At 44.5% G+C, this 21,543-nt stretch overlaps 1 protein-coding gene across 18 annotated transcripts in view; it reads left to right on the forward strand.

Moving 5' to 3' along the window:
* LOC105023728 (tensin) overlaps positions 1 to 21,543 on the forward strand; it is a 134,836-nt gene that overhangs the window by 94,843 nt on the left and 18,450 nt on the right. For 14 of the 18 annotated variants that reach the window (XM_034289549.1, XM_034289546.1, XM_034289541.1 and 11 more), the window contains 13 exons: positions 2,285 to 2,334; positions 2,971 to 3,142; positions 3,258 to 3,308; positions 3,404 to 3,526; positions 6,342 to 6,406; positions 7,158 to 7,241; positions 9,129 to 9,241; positions 9,368 to 9,428; positions 9,860 to 9,935; positions 10,566 to 10,695; positions 10,829 to 10,900; positions 11,151 to 11,267; positions 13,780 to 13,863. In XM_034289549.1, coding sequence (XP_034145440.1) covers positions 2,285 to 2,334; positions 2,971 to 3,142; positions 3,258 to 3,308; positions 3,404 to 3,526; positions 6,342 to 6,406; positions 7,158 to 7,241; positions 9,129 to 9,241; positions 9,368 to 9,428; positions 9,860 to 9,935; positions 10,566 to 10,695; positions 10,829 to 10,900; positions 11,151 to 11,267; positions 13,780 to 13,863 — 1,198 coding nt within the window. The remainder of the gene's footprint in view (positions 1 to 2,284; positions 2,335 to 2,970; positions 3,143 to 3,257; positions 3,309 to 3,403; positions 3,527 to 6,341; positions 6,407 to 7,157; positions 7,242 to 9,128; positions 9,242 to 9,367; positions 9,429 to 9,859; positions 9,936 to 10,565; positions 10,696 to 10,828; positions 10,901 to 11,150; positions 11,268 to 13,779; positions 13,864 to 21,543) is intronic. The other 4 variants (XM_020042348.2, XM_020042337.2, XM_034289543.1 and 1 more) reach the window with 3 other exon arrangements.

A 21,543-nucleotide genomic window follows, 5' to 3' on the forward strand; every position in this document is an offset into this window, starting at 1 on the left:
TCGCCTTGCGGCTCAGCTCTTTCTTCACCACGACAGACCGATACATCGACTGCATTACTGCAGAAGCTGCACCGATCCGTCTGTCAATCTCCCGTTCCATCCTTCCCTCACTCGTGAACAGGACCCCCTAGATACTTAAACTCCTCCACTTGAGGCAGGCACTCTCCACCAACCTGAAGTGGGCAAGCCACCCTTTTCCGACTGAGGACCATGGCCTCGGATTTGGAGGCACTGATTTTCATCCCCACCGCTTCACACTCGGCTGCAAACCGTCCAAGTGCATGCTGAAGGTCCTGGCTTGAAGGGGCCAACACGACAACATCATCCGCAAAGAGCAGAGACGAAATCGTGTGGTCCCCAAACCTGACACCCTCCGGCCCCTGGCTACGCCTAGAAATTCTGTCCATAAAAATTACGAACAGAACCGGTGACAAAGGGCAGCCCTGCCGGAGTCCAACATGCACAGGGAACAAGTCTGACTTACTGCCGGCAATGCGGACCAAGCTCCTGCTTCGGTCGTACAGGGACCTGACAGCCCTTAGCAAAGGACCCAGGACCCCATATTCCCGAAGCACTCTCCACAGGATGCCGCGAGGGACACAGTCGAATGCCTTCTCCAAATCCACAAAACACATGTGGACTGGTTGGGCAAACTCCCATGAACCCTGTAGAGGGTATAGAGCTGGTCCAGTGTTCCACGGCCTGGACGAAAACCACACTGGGGAAAAATATATTGATCATTTAAAATAAATGTGTAGTTATATATTAATTACTACCTTATTAATATATCAAATGTGGGAGTAAGGATTAGTAAAGGGTTACTACAGTAAATGTCTTATAAAGTGTTACCCAGTATTCCAGCCGGTGGTTTCCGATGGCTGGTTCCTGTTTACTATGAAGGATCTGTTTCATTTAGCCTGTTTCATCCAGGAACAGCTGCATCACTGCGAAATGAATGGAACATTAACAACACAGAGCTCTTTACCGTGTTCGTCTCCTTCAACTCTTTTTAGGACCTCTCCGTCTCTGTTCACACTGCGCTGGCTCCGGGGATTTCACCGGCTCGCAAGAGACTCGGCCAGGTTGTTGTGGGCTGAGCTGGGCGGGGGGCAAGATGATTGGGCATAAAGGACACACGGCCATGCGTGCTTGGTCAACCCTACGCAGCTGCAACGACCACCCCTGCTGCGTTGATGACGGCTTGCCAAACAGGCACACGTCTTCACGCGGTTATGTGCGTGGTGATGCAAACTCATCAAGCCAAATTGTATATCTGGAATTGGTTTAAAAAGACCAGGGGTCCTAAAAGACTGAAGACCTGGAACCCCAGACCTACCTACACCACGGGCTGTTTTGGTTCTCAGCCCTTAACAGAAAATCACTGCTCATTTTTGGACAGGAGGATGTAGTTATGTCTGTAATTCTAACAACATGTTAACTCAAGCACAAAGACCCCAGTGCTGCATTGTCCGTGTATTTCCATCCCACTGAACACGTCCTTAGCCTGTGTGATGTGAGACAGATTACCGTAACAGGAAACGGCGGTTGATCAACAATTAGACGTTTTCCGCCATGTCGCTGTATTACACAAGAATAAAGGAGATGAGGAGATGAGCGGAGGACACTGTGTACGACTAAATGAGGGCTGTGTACAACTAAATGAGGGCTGTGTACGACTAAATGAGGGCTCTGTACGACTAAATGAGGGCTGTGTACAACTAAATGAGGGCTGTGTACGACTAAATGAGGGTTGCGTGTTCAGTGTTGCGGACTCCTCGATATTCTAAATCCTATCCAGTTGGGTTTGAAATTCATATGAAAGGAAAAAGAAGCAGGCTAAATCCTATCCAGTTGGGTTTGAAATTCATATGAAAGGCAAAAGAAGCAGGCTAAATCCTTTCCAGTTGGGTTTGGATTTCATATGAAAGGAAAAAGAAGCAGGGTAAATCCCATCCAGTTGGGTTTGAAATTCATATGAAAGGAAAAAGAAGCAGGCTAAATCCTATCCAGTTGGGTTTGGATTTCATATGAAAGGCAAAAGAACCAGGCTAAATCCTATCCAGTTGGGTTTGAAATTCATATGAATGGAAAAAGAACCAGGCTAAATCCTATCCAGTTGGGTTTGGATTTCATCCATTTGAAAGCCAGATACGGTGTCCTTCAGTGTCGAAGAACAATGCAGCGATTCATCACGTTCACCCACACACTTCTGTGAGATGCAGTTCTACGCCGGCCGAGGAGACAGACTACATGTTTCATTCTGTCTGTGTTCTTGCCCTCCTAGGGAACCCCGAGGTCCTGTAAGAGTGAGCAGACTAGACGGAGGTCATCGCGGTAAGAGAGACCGCTGTCTGGGCTGCGTCTTCCACACCTACTCCACTACATTTATTTAATTCACCTCATACAACCGCATTATACAGCCATGGCCGACTTTCCACTCTGACCTTAACCTTTAGGTCATTATTAACTGGATACAGGGGCCCTCCGTAACAAACAAATCCATCGACAGGCCTGTCAAACATACAGCAGACTCTTTTCTGTCCTGTTGTCATGTCAGTGCCCAACAATCCATATTTCACACCTAGTAGTCAGGGCTTATGGGAACTGTTCATTCTTGATTTCTTTTTTTTGAAGAACTAGTGTTGACCACGCTCTATTAGTGGTTTATTACCACTGACAAACTTTAAATCACACTGATGAGTTGTGCAACTGATGAGTTGCACATTGACATTTTTGGAGATATTAGCTATTGGTGATTGTAAAAATGTTTGGTGTGGTAGTTCAATCTAGGACCAGTTTGACCTTTTAGATCATAAGGTGCAATTACATATGGATAAGAAGCACCTAGTCCTAGTTCGGCGCTTATTACTCAAAGATGTCTTGTCATCTAAATGTCCTCTAGGAGTGGGCGTATGCTGTAAGGCGAACTCTACTCTCTAACTCTCCTCCCACCTCCTCCTCTCTTGCCAGGAGTATCAGTCTGCTGCAGGCCATGGAGGAGAACTATGAAGTGGACCTGGTGTACATCACCGAGCGGATCATCTCCGTCTCCTTCCCAAGCGGGGCTGAGGAGCGCAGCTATGCCTCCAACATCAAGGAGGTGGCCTCCATGCTGGGATCCAAACACGGGGAACACTACCTGGTGAGAGCCCTGCGTCCTCCCCCAATCCTCTGATCTGACCGCCTCATTCCCATCACGACGCAGAAATGTTTCCAGGAATGGTCATTTTTTTTCTCTGTGTACTTCCCGCTTTCAGCTCCTCAATCTGAGCGAGCGAAGGAACGACATCACCAAACTGAACCACAAGGTGCGAACCACACACACTTGCACGCACATCTCCCAGCTACAGTGCCACTGGTTCAGGCCTCGGGCTCTGACGCCGTCCATGTCATCACCATCTAGGTACTGGACTTTGGCTGGCCCGACCACCATGCTCCGGCCCTGGATAAAATCTGCAGCATGTGCAAAGCCATGGACACCTGGCTCAACGCCGATCAGCACAATGTAGTGGTCCTGCACAACAAGGTAGGGAGCCAGGACACACATCGCCCCTGCGCAGGGACAACAAGGATACATTGTCAAATTATTGGAACGGGGCCCTGTAAACTCACCCAGCACGTATGCCTCCTACGTAGAGAGGAAGGAAGGATACACTGTTTAAGTATTGGAACAGGGCCCTGTAGTCTTACAGATCACTGGTCACCATTAAGAGGGGAGGGAGTGAAGACATAGGCCAGACAGCGTTACGGTAATGCATTACGGTAATCCCGTTACGGTAATGCATTATATTTAGGACAGTAGAGGAAAGTCTCTTTTTGAAGAGTGTTAAGAGGTGATTGCCATGCCGTAACTGAAAGCTGTCTTTAGCACAACACTACACTGATGTATGGTTGGATGTTTATGGTTCTGTGAATCTTCAGGCCTCGCCCACATGTGTTTACGAGTTGCTCCATTGGCTGTAGGAAATTAAAAAAACAATGTGAACATAACAGTTGAAAAACTATTGAAATAACAAAAACCTTTCAATTGGGCAACTTATCTTATTGGTTCTTCTGGATCCCCAGCTAGGTATTACTTTATAATAACTACTTGTAATATTGCTTTTTATAAAAGAATAGTAAACAGGTGATTTGTCATTGATTTGTCATTCTTAATACATACAAAATATAATAATTAATGTCCTTGTAAACCATTACTAGTCATTAGTCTTTTGTGTGAGGTCTCACCTAGTGTGGGCTTTATGTGCTTTAAAAATACCTCATAAATGCTTTATTAATGTAGTGCATGACTAGTGTAATTTACTTGATGCTTCTTCAGGTCTTGACACAGGGTAGAACACATTGAATTAAACAATAAACCAACATGTCATGATGTAACAGGAAATACAACAATGTTATTCATCAAAACTGTTGTGAAACAACAGGACGCGGATGAGTTGGATCACGTCTGCTGAGGATGTTTTGCTGTTGTTGTCAGCCTCGTAAACATGAACTAATCATGGAACAGATTTGTAGCGTAAACGCTTAAAGCAATAAAAACTGGAATGTCTGTCTCTTCTGGAGTACAGGTTTGTTACTAAATGTTCTGTGTACTGCAGTTATTCTCTCGTGGACAGATTCGGTGTGTGTTTTGTGTGGAACCCAGGAAGAGTAGCTGCTGCTTTTGGCTGGAGCTAATGAGGAGCAGCAGTAGTTACTGTGTTTAATTTTTTTTTCACTGATTATTTGGAAGTACCAAGACTGGGGAATGCTGGTGTTGAAAATGTAACTGCTTCAAGCCGAACGGGAGCTGGGGAGGTGGCTGGGGAGTTTGTTTTTTACAACGATGGACGTTTCACAAACTGAAGATCACAATTCTTTAACCCCTACTGAACCAGAACCTAATCAGGCCGCTTACCAAACAACGCAATTGTTTTGTTCTGGGGGTAACCAAGAATAGACCACTTTAGGGAACTCTTAGGGTTATGGTAGAAAGGTTGCAGAACTGAGACAACGCTTAAATACTGCAGGAATAGGACTATTTTGCAGTAACCTGTTTTTTTTAGACCTTCATGAGCATCAGGTACAGCCTCAGTGTCATGGCGTGCCCATGACCGAGCAGTCAAAATCTGAATAAAGAAATGATCAAGTATATATAGCCGCACAAAAACCAGTTAGCCGTTAGTAAATGGTGTGATAGGACATGTCTGAGTAATGATTAATCAATGATCAGTCAACTGTCACTGTTGCTTCCAAATCTTACCACCAGGAACACATCTTTCATAAAATTTTATTTAAGTTATTCCGGGTTCTTCTTCATCACTTATCTAGAATAATTCTTGTCTCCATTGCAACATTTCATTAAACAATAAATCACTCCTATCGTATATTGAAACAGTAATATATAAAGTGCTTTTCACTGTCAACCTCCTCTAAATCACAAATAGTACAGTATATAACCTCTCTTTTTCTATGACCTATCTCCTTTAGTGGCTACTATCTTATTGGCCAAAGTGGGACACTCGTGCCGTATTGTAAGAAGTCCACATGCTATTTTTACTAGTAAAACCCCTTCAATGTTCCTTAACTGCAGACTATTAGACTTAAGCCTTATATGCAGAAAACTTACCGTATACAGGAGAGTAATCTTATTTTAATAGACAATTTCTATTGCCGCCAACAAAACCTTTTCACTGCCTCAGGTCCAATCTGTCAAGCAGCTGCCATAAACGGCTGTATTAATCAAACTGTGAAAGGGAGATGGGGAAAAAAGGTACTGAATCACAGTCTCAGTCAGTCAGTGTTAAAGACTTTCAGTCAGTGCAGCAGAATAATAAAGTAACTTAATAAGTCTGAGGGGAACGTGCCATTCAGCCTAAACAGAGAAACGGCCAAATGTGTACAACAAGCGGGAGAAAACAGAGCATATCTATGGTTACCAAAGCTGCTTGTTTCCTTCTCTTCCCCCCAGAACTGTCGTTTTCTTTTTTGGACTGGGGAAAAACTGAGCTCTCATTCAGAAAGCCTCATTTGATTCAATGCCACTTTAATCGCCCTAGCCAGAAATGCCTCGTGCCTTGTTTCAGCATTAAGGGTCAAAATGTTGTCCTGTTTTCCAGTTTCGTTATACCACAACCAATGTCATTGTGATGAAGAGAAAGATGCAGCTTGACCAAATTCCATTTGTGGCATTGAAAAACGGCCCTGGTCACTGATCTAATTCGGTCTGCAGAAAGCATTCACATGTCCGCACTCCAGATTCTAATTCTGTTTGAACCTAAAGTTAACATACCCTTGTTCTCTCTCTTTCTTCGTCTCTCTGTGTGTCTCTCTCTGTATCTCTCGCTCTCTCTCTCTTTCAGGGAAACCGAGGGAGGACAGGAGTAGTGGTGGCTGCCTACATGCATTACAGCAATATATCAGCCAGGTAGCAGAAATCTAAAATTTGCTGTCCTGACCTCATTTCCCATGTTTGTCATCATTCAAAATTGAACAGACTATACATTCTATAGGCTTTACATGTACAGTACCAGTAGTTAAGTATGTCCAAACATTTAACTGGTACTGCAGATTCTTACATTTTTCTATAATAATACAGTATTGGATAGGGAAAAAATGTGTGTTGTGTTTTTGACATTTGGCTTTGACTCTCGGGTTTTGGGTGAAATGTAGAGAAAAACATGGGGTGATGTTGGGACAAGCATGGTGGATCTGTATCAGATAGATAAAACAAAGGGAATCATGGATCCAAATTAATCACTGATGTGATTATTATGCCATAACATTCAGTTCAGGCTCTGGTGTCATTCTCTCTCTTTTTGGCCAATAGAGAGGAACTCCTTACACATTTCCTGATCTGTAAGGACGGCAGACTTTTCAGGGTGGGGGACAGTCTTGAAGTGTTACCATTTCACTAAGGAATGAAAAATATATATGTATAATTAATTTAAAAAAAAATTTAGGTAGTCATTTATTTTTCAACACAACATTGTTGGAATTCTAGATCAGTAAATATACCGAAATAATGGTAGGATACAGTAGAGTACAGTCTGAACATTCTGGATGGGTTTACAGTCTTTTGTGTTCTAGTTGTGTTATAGGAAGATGTGTTGTAGGTATGTTGTATTTGTATTGTAGGAGTGTTGGGAATAATTACTGGTTTCTCCTGTGGTTTCCAGTGCTGACCAGGCCCTGGACAGGTTTGCCATGAGGAGATTCTACCAAGACAAAGCACTTCCTGTGGGTCAACCATCCCAGAGAAGGTCATTTACCATCTTACTTCCTGTTCTTACACCCTACCAACAATGTTACATTAACAAGATGATTGAGTGACCGCTCTAACAGTAGAAATGCATTTCCAACAAAGAAGGCAGTCGCAAGAAGGCAATATCTGGGGGCAGATCAGGCACAACTAAGTTGTCTTCCCAAAGTTATCGGAATGTCTCCGGCCTCCAGGTTATTAAGACAACATTGCAACCTTGCATAAGCCTCACGTAATGTATGAATCTCTCATAGATCTCTGGCAATGTCCACTGGCTGGAGAGTGAATACAGGCACAGCTAGCTTGAACAGGCTTGAAATGAGTGTGGTTTGATAATCAGTACCACACTTATAAGTCACAGTGTCCCGCACCAGTTGGAGACAGTAGCTCTGTTACGAAGATTTTCGTAAATAGATCATTTGGTTGCAGCACTCTAGACATTAAATCAGGTTCGATTGAACCTGTCTGACAAGCCTCTTTTATTAGAAACCTAGACATATTCAATGGCACACCTCCTCCCATTGGCTGCAACACCCGCCTTCAAAATAAACCCCTTATCTCACTGACAGATTATGTTAAAAGATCTCGCCCTGCCTCTTCCTCTATAACCCCGCAACCTATTGTCCGGAGAAGGCTGAAACCTTTGGTAAGAACACCCAACTGGATTCCATTTTCAGAATGTGCACCTTTCATTCTTTTAGTTGAAGAAATAAACAAGGCTAAATGGAAGGACAGTGCTTCTCCAAATGGAATCCAGTCAATGGACAACCTGGTGTAACTCTCCCGGCTTCAAAAGCTATCCTCCACAGTTCCTCGTTCCCCAAGAGTCTCAAACAGGAAATACCTCTGTCTCTTTGTTCCTGTAATCTGTCTGTGAAGCTTAATTGATATAATTGAGGAAGAATGTTTCTTGGAAGGCGATACAGCCTCTTTTTGTTTCTCGAGTATTCCGCTGAAAGCTGGAGTTCATTGTTAAACTCGGTCTTTACTTTCTCACTGATCTGGCGGCCGAATACGTGAGGGCTTTGTAATTGGATCCATACAGGGACATTTCTGGAACTGTAATCTCGGGACCACATAACAAAACTCTTGCGAACACACAAAATCAGCCCACAGGAGATTACTGGAATTGGGATGGCACTAAACAGATCCAGGGTCATTAGTTAGGCAGATAAGGGATCCAGAACAATTGGATCCAGTAACAGCAGCACTAGGTCTGGTCCCTTCCTCCAGCTGCTATTTCCTCCCTAAGAATTATCCCTCAGCCAGTCCCCTGATGTCCGGGTTTACTGTGGTCTGGCGTGTGTCTCATTAACATGGGGAAGTGGGTGCTACCATAGAAACACAGCACATGGAGAAACTTTCACAAGGGACATGGGATCTGGAACTTTCTTATAAGAAAAGGCCTTGACCCCCGTGGCAGCCAGACAGTGTATACAATGTCTGGAAACAGAAGTATCAGCAATGTGCCAGAATCTGCGCAGCCGTGTGGTCTGCCGTGACCCGATGTTAACCAGGAAGCTCCTTACACAACCCGGCTGCTCTCCGACTGCTTCCTGCTCCGACCTAATAGAATTTGCCTGGCCAAGCCATCTGGTGGCATCTCGTGCAGGGACTGGGATGGGGGAGCACCGCGCCGGCGAGGGGATAATCCGACCTTTCGAACAGAGGTCGGGTTCTGCGCGATGGTCATTAGCATCATTAGCATGCCTCCTGGCAGGGAGTGCTCGCCGTGGCAATGACCGCTGTACGCCAGGGACGCCGGTCTGACGTATTCGTGGTCCGCGAGGCCTGATTTTTTGCGCCGGTAGTTGTGCCATTTTTGCTGCCGTTGCTCGCTGGACTTACCATCTCTCTGTTTTCCCTGGGGACCGTTTGTTGTGTGCAGGTACATTCGTTACTTCAGCGGGCTGCTCTCCGGCAACATCAAGATCAACAACAAGCCCTTGTTCCTGCACCATGTCATCATGCACGGAATCCCTGACTTCGAGTCCAAAGGAGGTGAGCTGTCTCTGTCACGGGACAGTCTCTGTCCAATTATGAATTTTCTATTATTCGAGGATTCGTTTTTGTTCATTTTGCCAATGCCTCTTTCTTCTCCTTTTTTTGACTTTCTTCCCCGCGCAGGCTGTCGTCCCTTCCTGAAGATCTACCAGGCCATGCAGCCAGTCTACACGTCAGGGATTTAGTATGTTCCTTTAGTTTTTCTCCGTTGCGCTGTCGTTGGGTGTCTTTAAGGGGGCTGGTTTTCTCGTTTTCTGTCTCTGACTCTCTCACTCTCTACTCCTCTCAAGCCTTCGACTCCCTGTTAAGAGATTAGCGTGTGATCTCCACATTAGCATGTGAGAGTGTTCCCATGTGTCCCTGTGTTCTGTTGGGGCTGGCATAGAAGATCTCATTGACACCACTCGGGTTCTCTGCGTATAGGGTACAGAATTACACCGACGGAAATGATGCCCCCTCCCCTCCCAAACCCTTTCACCCATTTCAAATCGGCCCCTTAGGACAGAATTCAGGATTTCTTCTCCTCACTGCAGTCCTGTTCTTAACCACTATACACCGATCACGCAAAACTGATTCCAGAGCAGTTCAAAATCATCTGTTACTGTCTTTCCCCAGCAACGTGCAGGGAGACAGCCACACCAGTATCTGCATCACCATTGAACCTGGCCTGCTCCTGAAGGGGGACATTCTGGTAAGGACCACCTCCGTTGATCGCGCTGTATCCTGGATGGTAACAGTTTGAAGGCCTCAGAGTGGGTTCGTGTAACAGCTGAAAGCTCACCGTATTCACGGCTTGACCGCATGTTTAGTCTTAGTGGTGTCTCTCATTCTCTTACGCTCTCTCACTGTGTCCGTCCTATTCTCCGGTCTCTCTCTCTATCTCTCTCTGTATATTTCCCTGTCTTTCTCTCACTCTCCGCCAGTCTTTGTGGTTCTCTGTCTTGTTTCATTCTCTCTGTTCATTTTTAACTGGGGTTCCGTTTGAAAGTATGTGTCCTCCTAGACTCTGCCACCCATCAGAAGAGGCCTTTCTGGTTAGACCCTGTACTGGTCTGTTGAGAGTCACGGTCTCTGTCTGAAATGGGATCCTCTTGGCACCCTGCATAGGGTTCTAGCCAAAGGGAACACAGTGAAACTCACACCTGGTCTGATGGTACACAGGAATGCATTGATTAAAATCTGACTATGGTATATGGCTAGCTAGGGTAAAGTACATATACGCCACAAGTTCAGCGATCTAGGCTGCTTCAGCAACCTCTTTCATTTTTGTCAAGACTGGTTTCATGCTCACTGTCTCTTCTTGTCCCTCCTGCTTCTCTAGTTGAAGTGTTACCACAAGCGCTTCCGGAGTCCCAATAGAGATGTGGTGTTCAGAGTGCAGTTCCACACCTGTGCCATCCATGACCTGGGAGTTGTTTTCGGCAAGAATGAATTGGATGAGACCTTCAAGGGTGTGTGCACTTGTGTTTGTGTAAATATGCATGTGTGAGTGTGTTTGCTTAGTGTTTGTGTTCATGTGTGACTATGTTAGAGGGTGACCTCTGAAATACATGCATTTACAGTATTTTGTGTGTGTCAACACAGATGAGAGATTTCCAGAATATGGGAAGGTGGAATTTGTTTTCTCTTTCGGACCAGAGAAAATCAAAGGTACAGGTAATCAGTGAATAAGTCGAATGCTTCAATGCATGCCCCGCAAAGCCGTCCATACAGATGTTCTTCTCTTAAATCTGTGAACTACCTTCAGTACAGTAAGGAAATGCACCACAACATGAATTTGGTGTGAATTGCTTAAATGTAGCCTCAGAATTGTTAGTACAGTACATGAGACTATAGACATCATTTCATTTCTTTCAATGACATGAATCGGTCAGACCGCATGACCCAGTTGGTTTGTTTGTTTCAGGAATGGGCCACCTCGAGAATGGGCCACAAGTGTCGGTGGACTACAATACCCAAGACCCCCTTATTCGCTGGGACTCCTACGAGAACTTCAACAGGGGCTGCGAGGACACAGGAGATGGTGAGCACCAAGATCACACACACACAAACATGCCCGTGCGTGCACGAGAATGGAACGGCTGGATTGAGGAATTAGCTAGAATCGCGTAAAATATATCAAAGCCAATATAGTTCAGAATTACACAGTGTCACGTCTATAGCGTCTAAAGAAACTCTCCTGCACGACACCAAGAGTGTTTTTCTGGTTTTGGTACATTTGCTGGTGTGTTTTGGAAACCCCACACTGCACAGTGAGTACAAGAAAAATGCATTGCTGGTCGCGGTGAGTTTCTCAGGGCAGTCACGAAAAAGCCTCCGGAACGTGCCGTCTACGCAAAAACAATGATTTGTTTATTCAGCTCCAGATTTATGGGACAGAACTGACACATGCAACAAGCAGATGTTGGAATGTACTTTAAATCCCACCCCCCCCCCACGGTCTCAACCTAATGGTGCTGGCGGATGTCCAGTTGGGTTGCAGTATACTTAAACAGGCAGAACGAGGGGATCATGTGATAATATACATTTAATTAAATGTAATAAAAGCCTCCTTGCCACGGGAGACCCGGGAGGGCCATAATAGAGCTGGGAATCACAGTGGACCTCACAGCACAATATTATCACAACACTTAGGCCCTGATGATATAGACCCTGTAATGTGATTCTTACGATTCAATTTCTATTGAGCTTTGATCCTGTGATTTTGTTGCTGTGTTACAAACATATTACTTAGCATATGTCTGCCGCAGGGAGAGACAAGAGAGAGCTGTGAGAAATGAGGCTGTGGAGTGTAATGGAAATATAAGGGCTCAAACCCCTCCTTGTATTAGAGCAAGCTATAATGAAAACATACCAGCCATCTCAAATGTAGCTTTTGTCACCTCACACGGAAAATTTACATTACTTCACATCCGCTGTAATTTTAACTGAGAATATGTGGATAAAAAAGCACATTCGTTTTCGACACTCCTTCTCTGAAACCATAACCTTTTGTCTAAAAGCCCACACTTTTGTCTGAAAAACACATATCTTCTGATCCCATATCTTCGATGGAAACATTAAAAAGGGCACATCTGAACACTTCTCCCTTCCGCAAATACAGCTGTCCCGAGCTCATTAGTGTGGGAAACAGCCAGTTGGAACAATATTGCAATAGGCAGAGGCCAATGTTTCAATAGGCCTATGTAAGTTTACTATAACGAGAGCTGAAGCCTGACAAGGAGAGCGGCAGGCAGGCGGGGTAGAGAGATGAATGTGGAGAGAACCAATTGCAATGTGTTTCAAATGTAAATGCATATAGAGATTCGTTTTTCATCTGGATACTGTTTTCTTTAAATAACATTTTGCAATGAAAAAAAAGTCACATATTTTCACACACACACAGACACACACGTGTTTCCAACCTAGCGTGATATAACCTTAGTGGGACTCAGATATTAGTTATACTTCCCCCTCCACCCTGTTGCCTCTTCATGGGGTCCCCTGCCCCCCTCCCGCCTCTACCCCTTCCCCTCCAACCCTTCTCAGCTGCTGGAGCGGACTCCGTGCCCCCCCCCCCCCACCCTCATCTTGCCAATCACTCTTTTAAATAGCTTCTGCAGAAATAGGTGGGCGTCAGTCTCTCTGCTGACAACCCGAGTGTGTGTAATCTGAACCTGCCCCCCCCCACCGCCACCCACCCAACTCAAAGTGTATGAGGAGCTACTGCAGGTCTGCGGGTGAGCGGGCGACGGTAGCCCCTCACTATCCAGTCCTCCTCTTTCTCCTTCGCCTTTCCTCCCACCCCTCGCTGTCCTCTTTCTCCTTACCCCTCTGCGTCTGCAGTCCCAAAACCCTATACCATAGCCCTATCTGGGACTCGACCTTGTCATCGGAATTTACCATCGATTCCTAATGCCGTCAGGGCCTGAATGTAAATACTGGGATGGAACCCTGTCTTGCATCACCCACATAATGTCTTGTGTTTAGAGAACTTGGAGGCAGTTACACAAGGGCAGAGGCTGTGACAATAGTCACATTATCAAGCTAGGCCCCTGGCAGCCATTTTGTTCACCAGTGTTACCCTTTGACGGCTTGAACAGGAACCACTGTGTTCTTGTTTTTATTGAACTCTCCAGAGGGCTCTTGCGGTGATGTTAAGAAGGCTTTTGGGAAATGCTGGTGTTTGCAGTATGATGGTAATTGAAAGGGCTAGTTGTTTGGGTCTGGTTGGCTCTCGATTGGCTAATTGCAGGCTTTGCTTCTTTAGCAGTCGTGTTGGATCTGAAGAATGTGGATTCGGTAAATTTTGCAAGAACATTGTGTACCCACCATTCAGTTTGAAAATGAACCTCTGCGAAAGCTCGGGTGGTTTCATAGGTTGAGGGCAGTCAGAGTTCCAAGGCTGGGGTTTGGCTTTTGAGCTAGGGTTCGATCGTTTGTTTGTTCGCGAGCTGCTTTTCTGGCCACCTCGATGTTTTACCGCCAAGGGGTCTTCTCTGAAAACACACTTCCTCTCTCTCTTTCCCTCCCTCTCTTTCCCTCTCTCTCTCAAGGGATCCAGCTTGGGTTTTGGAGTGAGGGTTCAAGACCGGTCGCTAGCTGCTTGTTGGCCCACCTCAACGTCTCTTCACCAAGGGGTCTGTTTTGATCTTACCACCTGCCCTTTCTTCATTCCTCTTTCGATCATAGTGTTGGGTTCAATAGGTCAGGTGAAGGCCTATGATGGAGCAGTTTTAGGTTCTAACACGCAGACGAACAAGCTATACTCCTGGCTATCCTGGCTTATCCTGCCTTTAATTCTGGAGCATTTTCACTGTGATAGCGTTAGGTACTCTAGTGGTCTATGGTCCCTTGTCACTTGGTATTCAATGCATTAGAGGGTTTTTGTATCCATAGGGGGAACTATGCTTACACCTGAATGCTAGCACGTGGACCAATAAATGCTCCAGAGTTGCAGCTAGCTTTGTAAAGTTTTTGTCAACCGATTGCAGTTACTTTTGAAATCAGACAAAATCGGTAGGAATGTTGGTGTCCACTTTTAGCCTGGGTGCCTCTGATATGTATTGTGTGCTGTGACAGAACCTACTTTGGACAGTTTTCCATTATTTGAGAGAAGATATGGAAAAATTATTAGCTTAGAATGACAACTCGCACATTTGGGAATATCCTTCCCGTGGAAACCCCTGTTATCGGTATATCCAACAATCAATCAAATGTAATTATTAAGCCCTTTTTACATAAGCAGTTGTCATAAAGTGCTCTTACAAAAAAGCACTTTTGAAATATATCTGCTTTTACATTGTAATAATTTGATCAAATCGTCAGTGTTTTGTTATGTTGTGTATGTTACGGAGCGTATTATCGAATTGCATTTCAGAAATTTCAGTTGAAAAATGGTTTCCAGCTATTCAGTAAGTAGTAACTAAAAATATCAGTCTTCTCTGATGTGTTTACTATAAAGTTTTAGCTACCTTGCTTGCCTTCAGAAAGGAATGACTGAGCAATTTGATATTGCGTGATGTCTGTTTTGTTGCGCAACTCAAATATATTTCACTATTTGCAACTTGTCTTTCCATTTTTTTTTACTTGCATGCATTTCTAAAAGAATCAGGGTTGGGCTAGCTGAAAGGTATATTTAATAACAAAATATACCATTGTTTTCCAGTGCAATTATATTTTAAGTATGAGAAAATTTAGAAACGGATAAAATAGCGGGTGGCCAAAGTTAGGGAACCGTTAGTTAAAGTCACTGGATGTGTTTGTTTGTGTGCTTTTGTGCACTTGTGTGTGTGTGTGTGTGTGTATGCATGTGCCCTCATGCATTTGCATGTTTGTTCTAGTTTGCATGTGTTGGTCTTGCACTTTATCTCCCAAGCTTGTCTTTGCTCCACTAATAGCCCTGTAGTCTAGCAGCTGTTGACCCAAAGTTAAAGCCCTTAGAGGCCAACTTTCTTACTAGGGTCCACTCCAACCCACTTACTTTGTGACCACGGTGTGTTGTTATGCTTGGGGAATGTTATAGCCTAATGTGTACAACTGCTAGCACACATTTAATTAACCTATACTACATACTCAAAACTATAAACACTCTTCTCGAAACTCACACAATTTGACCAAACCCCAGAATCGTCGCTCAGATTTGAACGGTATACTCCAAGCCTTGTTGTCTGTCATATGAATGAAACTTGCACGAAAGCATAAAATACAATGAACGCTGTACTGAATACCCATACCCCGCACACTGGTGAGAGGAATTAAAAACACTATTATGAAGAGTTAAAAAATCTATAACCATAATTTGCTCCAAATTCATGCTCCCATGAATTTTGCATTTTGCATGATTTTATAGACTGTAAATTATGTGTAGAGAATGCTGGAGTGTACAGAATAAACACAAATGACATAGTTGTTGATCTTTGGGAAGGTTTGCAAAGTAACGTAACACTTGAAATGTATCCCAAGGCATCAACAGGGGAGATTTGTTTTTGAACAGGTATATGTTTAGAGTCATAAAAATAAATGTCTATTCTGCCTCAGCATCCTGTACCTGACCTGGTCCAGAGGCTTTCACCTATTTCTCGGTCTATATTTTCTAAAGGTCTCTATACCATGATAAATTACATTTGTAACATATATTTTTTTTCACTGGATTTCTTTAAATGTATAAGGATATTTCCAACAACCATGTTCTCAATGGCTAGTTCTTTGACCTCGTGAATCAAGCATGGTCTTCAACTGTGAACTGGTGTCTCTCAATTAAAAAAATATTAGTTTGAGTTTCGAGTTCACACAATTTTAATATACTGTCCTTTGTGTCTTAGTGCATCCAGATTCAGAAGAAATTTAACAGGGTGCTCAGCACTGGAGTCAGCCAAGTTTACATAAAGTTACCTATTTTCATTCCTGCATGTCTGGACAACTGATCCTGTATGTCAGGACAGTGAAATGGCTCAGGTTTGGCTGCAATTTAAGCCCAGCTTACCTCATTGTCATACTATGGAAAAAATAAAATACCTTGGTAACCCTTCCTTGAGCAACATAGTTTTGTGTATTGTTCTTAGAACCAGTTTTAGTTTCTTAACGATATTAGATAAACTGTAATGTTAACGTATGGACAGACATCCAAACCCAGATTGACCGCGTGTCTCAATTAGCTTCTCAAGATCAAGCTGTGGCCACTAACGCAAGCATATTGCCTCCTGCCCTCTCAGTCAACTCTCAACATTATTGAGGCTCATGAAAAGAAAAATCGTTCGGATGGATTTTAAACAGGAACTTACTGGAGCAATTATACACCTGCGTGTGTATCACTGAAGAATATGTGTGTTTTTGTGGATGTGTTGACATTGTGTGGCTGTGTGTGTGTGTGTTGTGTTTGCATCAACATAGTTGCATGCGCGTGTTGTTGTATATTGTCAACGTTGTCCTGTGTGTGTGTGTGTGTGTGTGTTATGTTCGTTGCAAAGTTGTGTGTGTGTCAACACCGATAGGTGTGAGTGTTGTTGTCTGCGTATTAGGAACACATGGCAGGACAGCACAGCTGGCTGTCGTATGGTGTGCTCCTACTTTATGACCCTCCCCCATATTTGGTGCGGCACAGCCCCCCGCGTGTCTTCAATTGCTGGGTGGCAACACCGAGTGAGAGAGAAAGATAGAGAGGTGGTGGTGGGGGGGGGGGGGGGTGTCACAGGGCTACAGTGAGTGAAGTAGCCTGGTCACGGACTGAAGCCTAGTTTGTTGGCTAGCTGTCACCCGTCTTAAAACGGGGGATTCAGGTCAGAAGAGGGGACAAAATGAAGCTGTGTGCCGAAGTGAAGGAGTCTTAGTGCAGCTGGTGAGTACTGCTGTCAGAACTTGGGTGACCGTTAGCTTTTCCTACCGGAAGGGACAGTAGTGGATTAGGCTAATATGATAATGAATAGGTGCCATAGGTTGCTGGTGTTTGTAGAAAAGTGGTGTTCAGTACTATTGAATACAGTAGGTCTTCGTTGTGTTACAGACCGGTGTTTCATTTGGAATACATGTTTTGCAAATGATTTCATGTTCGCTTGTCGTATTTTATAAGTTGTAAAGTTATTCGGAAATGTATATTTAGCCTCTCAGAGGACTAAATGAGGGGTAGTCCTGATTTTCACTGTTTTCTCCAAACGCCAGACCGGCTTTATTTTGTTTCTATGTCAACATGGTTGTTTACAGCAGGCCTACCCTTTGAATCATTGAGTGAGCAATTTCGGTGCGGAACATTTTTCAAATACGCTGCGATTATGGTTCGCCACAACCATTAGGCTCCCTCTTCTCTAACTTCTTTTAAGACCAATTGAACTATGAGTTATGAATTTAGTTGACTGGCTTTGCACAGGACCTCATGCCATATAGTCACTCACTTGGTGTCATTCCTCAGTTGCTGTGAGGGAAATGTGACTGCTTTGGATAGAGTGGAGAGTCTGTAATGACTTAGAAGCTGGGTTCTTGAAGGGGCCTTGTATGCCCCTCATCAGAAGGACTAGCTGATATAGTTAGAGCTGGCGGTGACAGGACCATGAGCTTTAGCAGCAGGTTTAATACCCACCCCTTGGCCTCTCAAAGCCCTCTGGATACCCAAGATCCCACTGTCCTACCCGTACTTCAGCTCTACCTCAGCTCTCCTGGGTCCCACTGGCCTACCCATACCTCAGCCCTAACTCAGCTTTCCTGGGTCCCACTGTCCTACCCATACCTCAGCCCTACCTCAGCTCTCCTGGGTCCCACTTTTTCTACCCATACCTCAGCCCTAACTCAGCTCACCTGGGTCCCATATTCCTACCCATACCTCAGCCCTAACTCAGCTCTCCTGGGTCTTACAGTCCTACCCATACCTCAGCATTATCTCAGCTCTCCTCCGTCCCATTGTCCTACAATCTTAACACTATCTATTTCTCTTGGATGATACCCATACCTCAACCATAATGTCTTTTACTCGCCCCTCAACTAACTATACCATTTACAGAGATTTGGTATAGGATATATTTTAGGTGTTTACTAAAGTCTGGATCTATCAGGAATCCTTGCAGACAGTCGTCAACTTCCTGACAGAGGTGCAGGCAAACTGAGACCGACAGTCATCATGACATGTCATCTTTATAGCGGTTACTAATATGACAGTTACTGATATGACAGCTACTGACATGAATATCCCGATACGACTACCAAGGAGAGATAGACAGGCTGACGGACAGACAGAAATCCCCATGACAGTTAACTCTAACCCACATGCAGGTCCGTCAAAACACATCGAGGATGAGTGACAGACGGACAGACGTCTCAATGACAGACAGATAAAAACCGGGCGCCTGACCCTATTTCAGTCTGTCGGTCAGTCATCATTCTGAAAATTATGTCAGTCAACCTGGCAACCCGGCTGTGGAATGCCGACCCGAGCACCTTTGAAGCCCCCCCCCCCCCACCCCCCCAGGCGGGGGTGGGTGTCATGTCCCGTGGAGACGCCCCATACTGCTGGCTGTCTGGCTCTGGCAGAGTTAGGCCATGACATCATCTTATGCTGGGGGGGGGTTTGGTCTGGGTGATTTGGGGCCAGGAGGACAGTCAGTCCTGTGGCTTTTGCCAGTCAGGGTTTATCACATCTGGGGGAGCTCTCACATTACTCCTTAGAACAAGGATCTAAGATCAGCTTACCCTACTCAAATCCCAACATGAACTGTTTCTGGGAGAAATGGTCCAGAGATCCGTTTCTAGGGGGCAACATCAGTCAGACCCTTATTTCATGCTGCAATTCCAAGCCAGCTGCGGATCTTGCCATTATTCTTTCAGTATCCATCTATTTCTGTCCTTGTTTCACTGTATTCTCTGTGTGGACTTTTCCTCCCTCTCTGTGGCTGTTCTTAGATGTGTGACTAACTGTGTGGTTTTAGCACTGTTTGTTTAGGAATTTAACTAGCCTCCGGGAATGGCATTTTCAGTCCCATCATGCCCCTCTCTCCAGCAGCATGCCTCGCTTCTTGGTTTTAGAGTCCCCTGTTTGCCCTCGTTAACTCCCTGGTTCTCGCGACCCTCAGCACCTAAGAAGTATAAGACTCTGTGGACGGAGCCTCAATCTTCCCTAAATGGTGCTGTGTGTATGCAGGTCTGTGCGACCTCTATGCATGTAATGAGGTTTGAGGCTCCTGGTCAGCCATTTAAGAGGGCACAAAGTCCTCAGCACTGGATCCGACCCAAAAGCACAGGGCAGACACCAGGGAACACCAACACACGACATTCCTTCCTCTCAGAGGAACCCCTTTATGATCAACATGTCTGGGTGGGCTGGTTTAAGAGCATGGGGCTGAGTGTTCTGAAATGCTCCTGTATGTCTCTATCTGAGCATCTGGATCTATTGTTCCTGTGTTCCACTTGACCATTCTGAGGGGATATTGGGTTGAAGTCTTACTAGAGCCACAACAATGTTCGTCTTGTTTTCACCCAGTCTCTCTAGGGAGGGCCTGCTGCTAGTCAACGGACAAGGGATATGTCTATTAGTTGGCGGCGGTGTTTTCCCACAGTCGTTATCAAGACAACAGTGAAACCAGACAGGCAGGTAGACAGGCATTCAGGCTGGCAGGCAGACGTTGGACCGGGTCCAAACCCCAAGACACATTTACACAGCCCAACCCATCACAGTGGGTGGTTAGGCTAGGCTAGCTGCGATGCTAGCATGGGTAGGACATATTTATGGGTTTTTGTGTTTACTTGGAATGGATTACTTGTGCTACAGACTTTGTGTGCTAAGGGACAATGTGTGCTAGATTGTACCAGAGCTGTGTTCAGCTATTTGTATTATCTTAGTTCCCTGTGTGTTATACCATATTCAATATTTACCAGACAGTGATTTTGCTCATTTGGTAACATTGGTTGTATATAAATAAACTGCACCTGGTCTATTGTTGCTAGGACAGCATTTGAATGCCTGGGTATAATAGGTCAACCTATTACACATAGCAATTATTCCAAGGTCGTTATTACATGTGTTTTAATTTGTAAAATGGTAAGATAGGTGATGTGTAGCTGATAGGTGAAGTGCCACAGTTGATACAGTACTATATTGCAGTGGCAGTGAAGCATTGTGTATTTCAAATAAACCATTAGAACAGGAGTGTTTGGAACCAGGCTATTTTCCTGGCATATTAGTAGCTTCCCCACTGGTCATGTGTGAAAAACACACAAACAAGGGCATCGTGCATTCACACTCTTCCATAACAAAACAATTGGATGTGTGTTTCTGCATATGCTGTTGTCTCCTAATATTTTACAATGCATCTCAATAACTATGGACTATGGTCTCGGAGTAACAATGGGCTATGGTCCATAAGCTACTGTGGGCTAAGGTCCATAACAAACAATGGGCTAAGGTCTCTGAGTAACTATGGTATATGATCTCTTAGTACTTATGGGCTATGTTGTCCCAGTAACTATGGACTAAGCTCTATGAGTAACTGAGCTAAGGTCTCTCAGTAACTATGGACTAAGGTTTTTGAGTAACTGAACTAAGGTCTCTGAGTAACTATGGATTCATGTCTTTGGGTAATTATGGGCTATGGTCTCTGAATAACTATGGACTAAGGTCTCTGAGTAACTGGACTGCTTATGAATGACCTTATCAACAATCTGTCATGCCAACGCTGTGTCATGTCAACTGTGTCCTATTTGTGACACACTCAATGTGTTGTGTCTCTGATGGTGACTACATGCCTATATTCAGCTAATGGACTATCAGTGTACTCCATCTCTGCCTGGTCTTAGGGTAACAGCCAACACTAGTCCCACAGGTCCCATTCATGTTGGAGGGGTCTGAAGAGATAAATGGCTTTGCCCTTGTATAAAAATTCCAGGTAATTCCTGATTAGCGTACTAAAACGCTTTAATCAGGGATCAGCAATTACTTTTTGAAAGAAATTGTCAAATTTTCTTGTCAGACCGCATAGGCACAGCCGGCAAAGAAGAGCGATTGTCTCTTACTGACTGACTGACTACCCTTTGTTAAATAGCGTAGTGGTTAGAGACGCGAACCTGCAACCAATAGATCCCACGTTCGAATCTCGTCACAGTCAAAGCAAATTATGCATTAGGATTTCTTCTGGATAGATAAAAACTTTGCGAAGTACGCATCCGTGCATGCTTTTTGGGTCAGGATAGACAAAAACCTTGCCGGCCACAACCAGTAGCTATGTTATAGTAACCCTAAAATATTTATATGGCAACTATTTCTTGTGGATTTTCGAAGTACACATCTGTGCATGACTTTTGGGGTAATATAGGCTAGATAAAAACCCCCTGGGCAGTAAAAG

This window comes from Esox lucius, chromosome 22, assembly GCF_011004845.1.
Source record: "Esox lucius isolate fEsoLuc1 chromosome 22, fEsoLuc1.pri, whole genome shotgun sequence".
NCBI classification, from domain to species: Eukaryota; Metazoa; Chordata; class Actinopteri; order Esociformes; family Esocidae; genus Esox; species Esox lucius.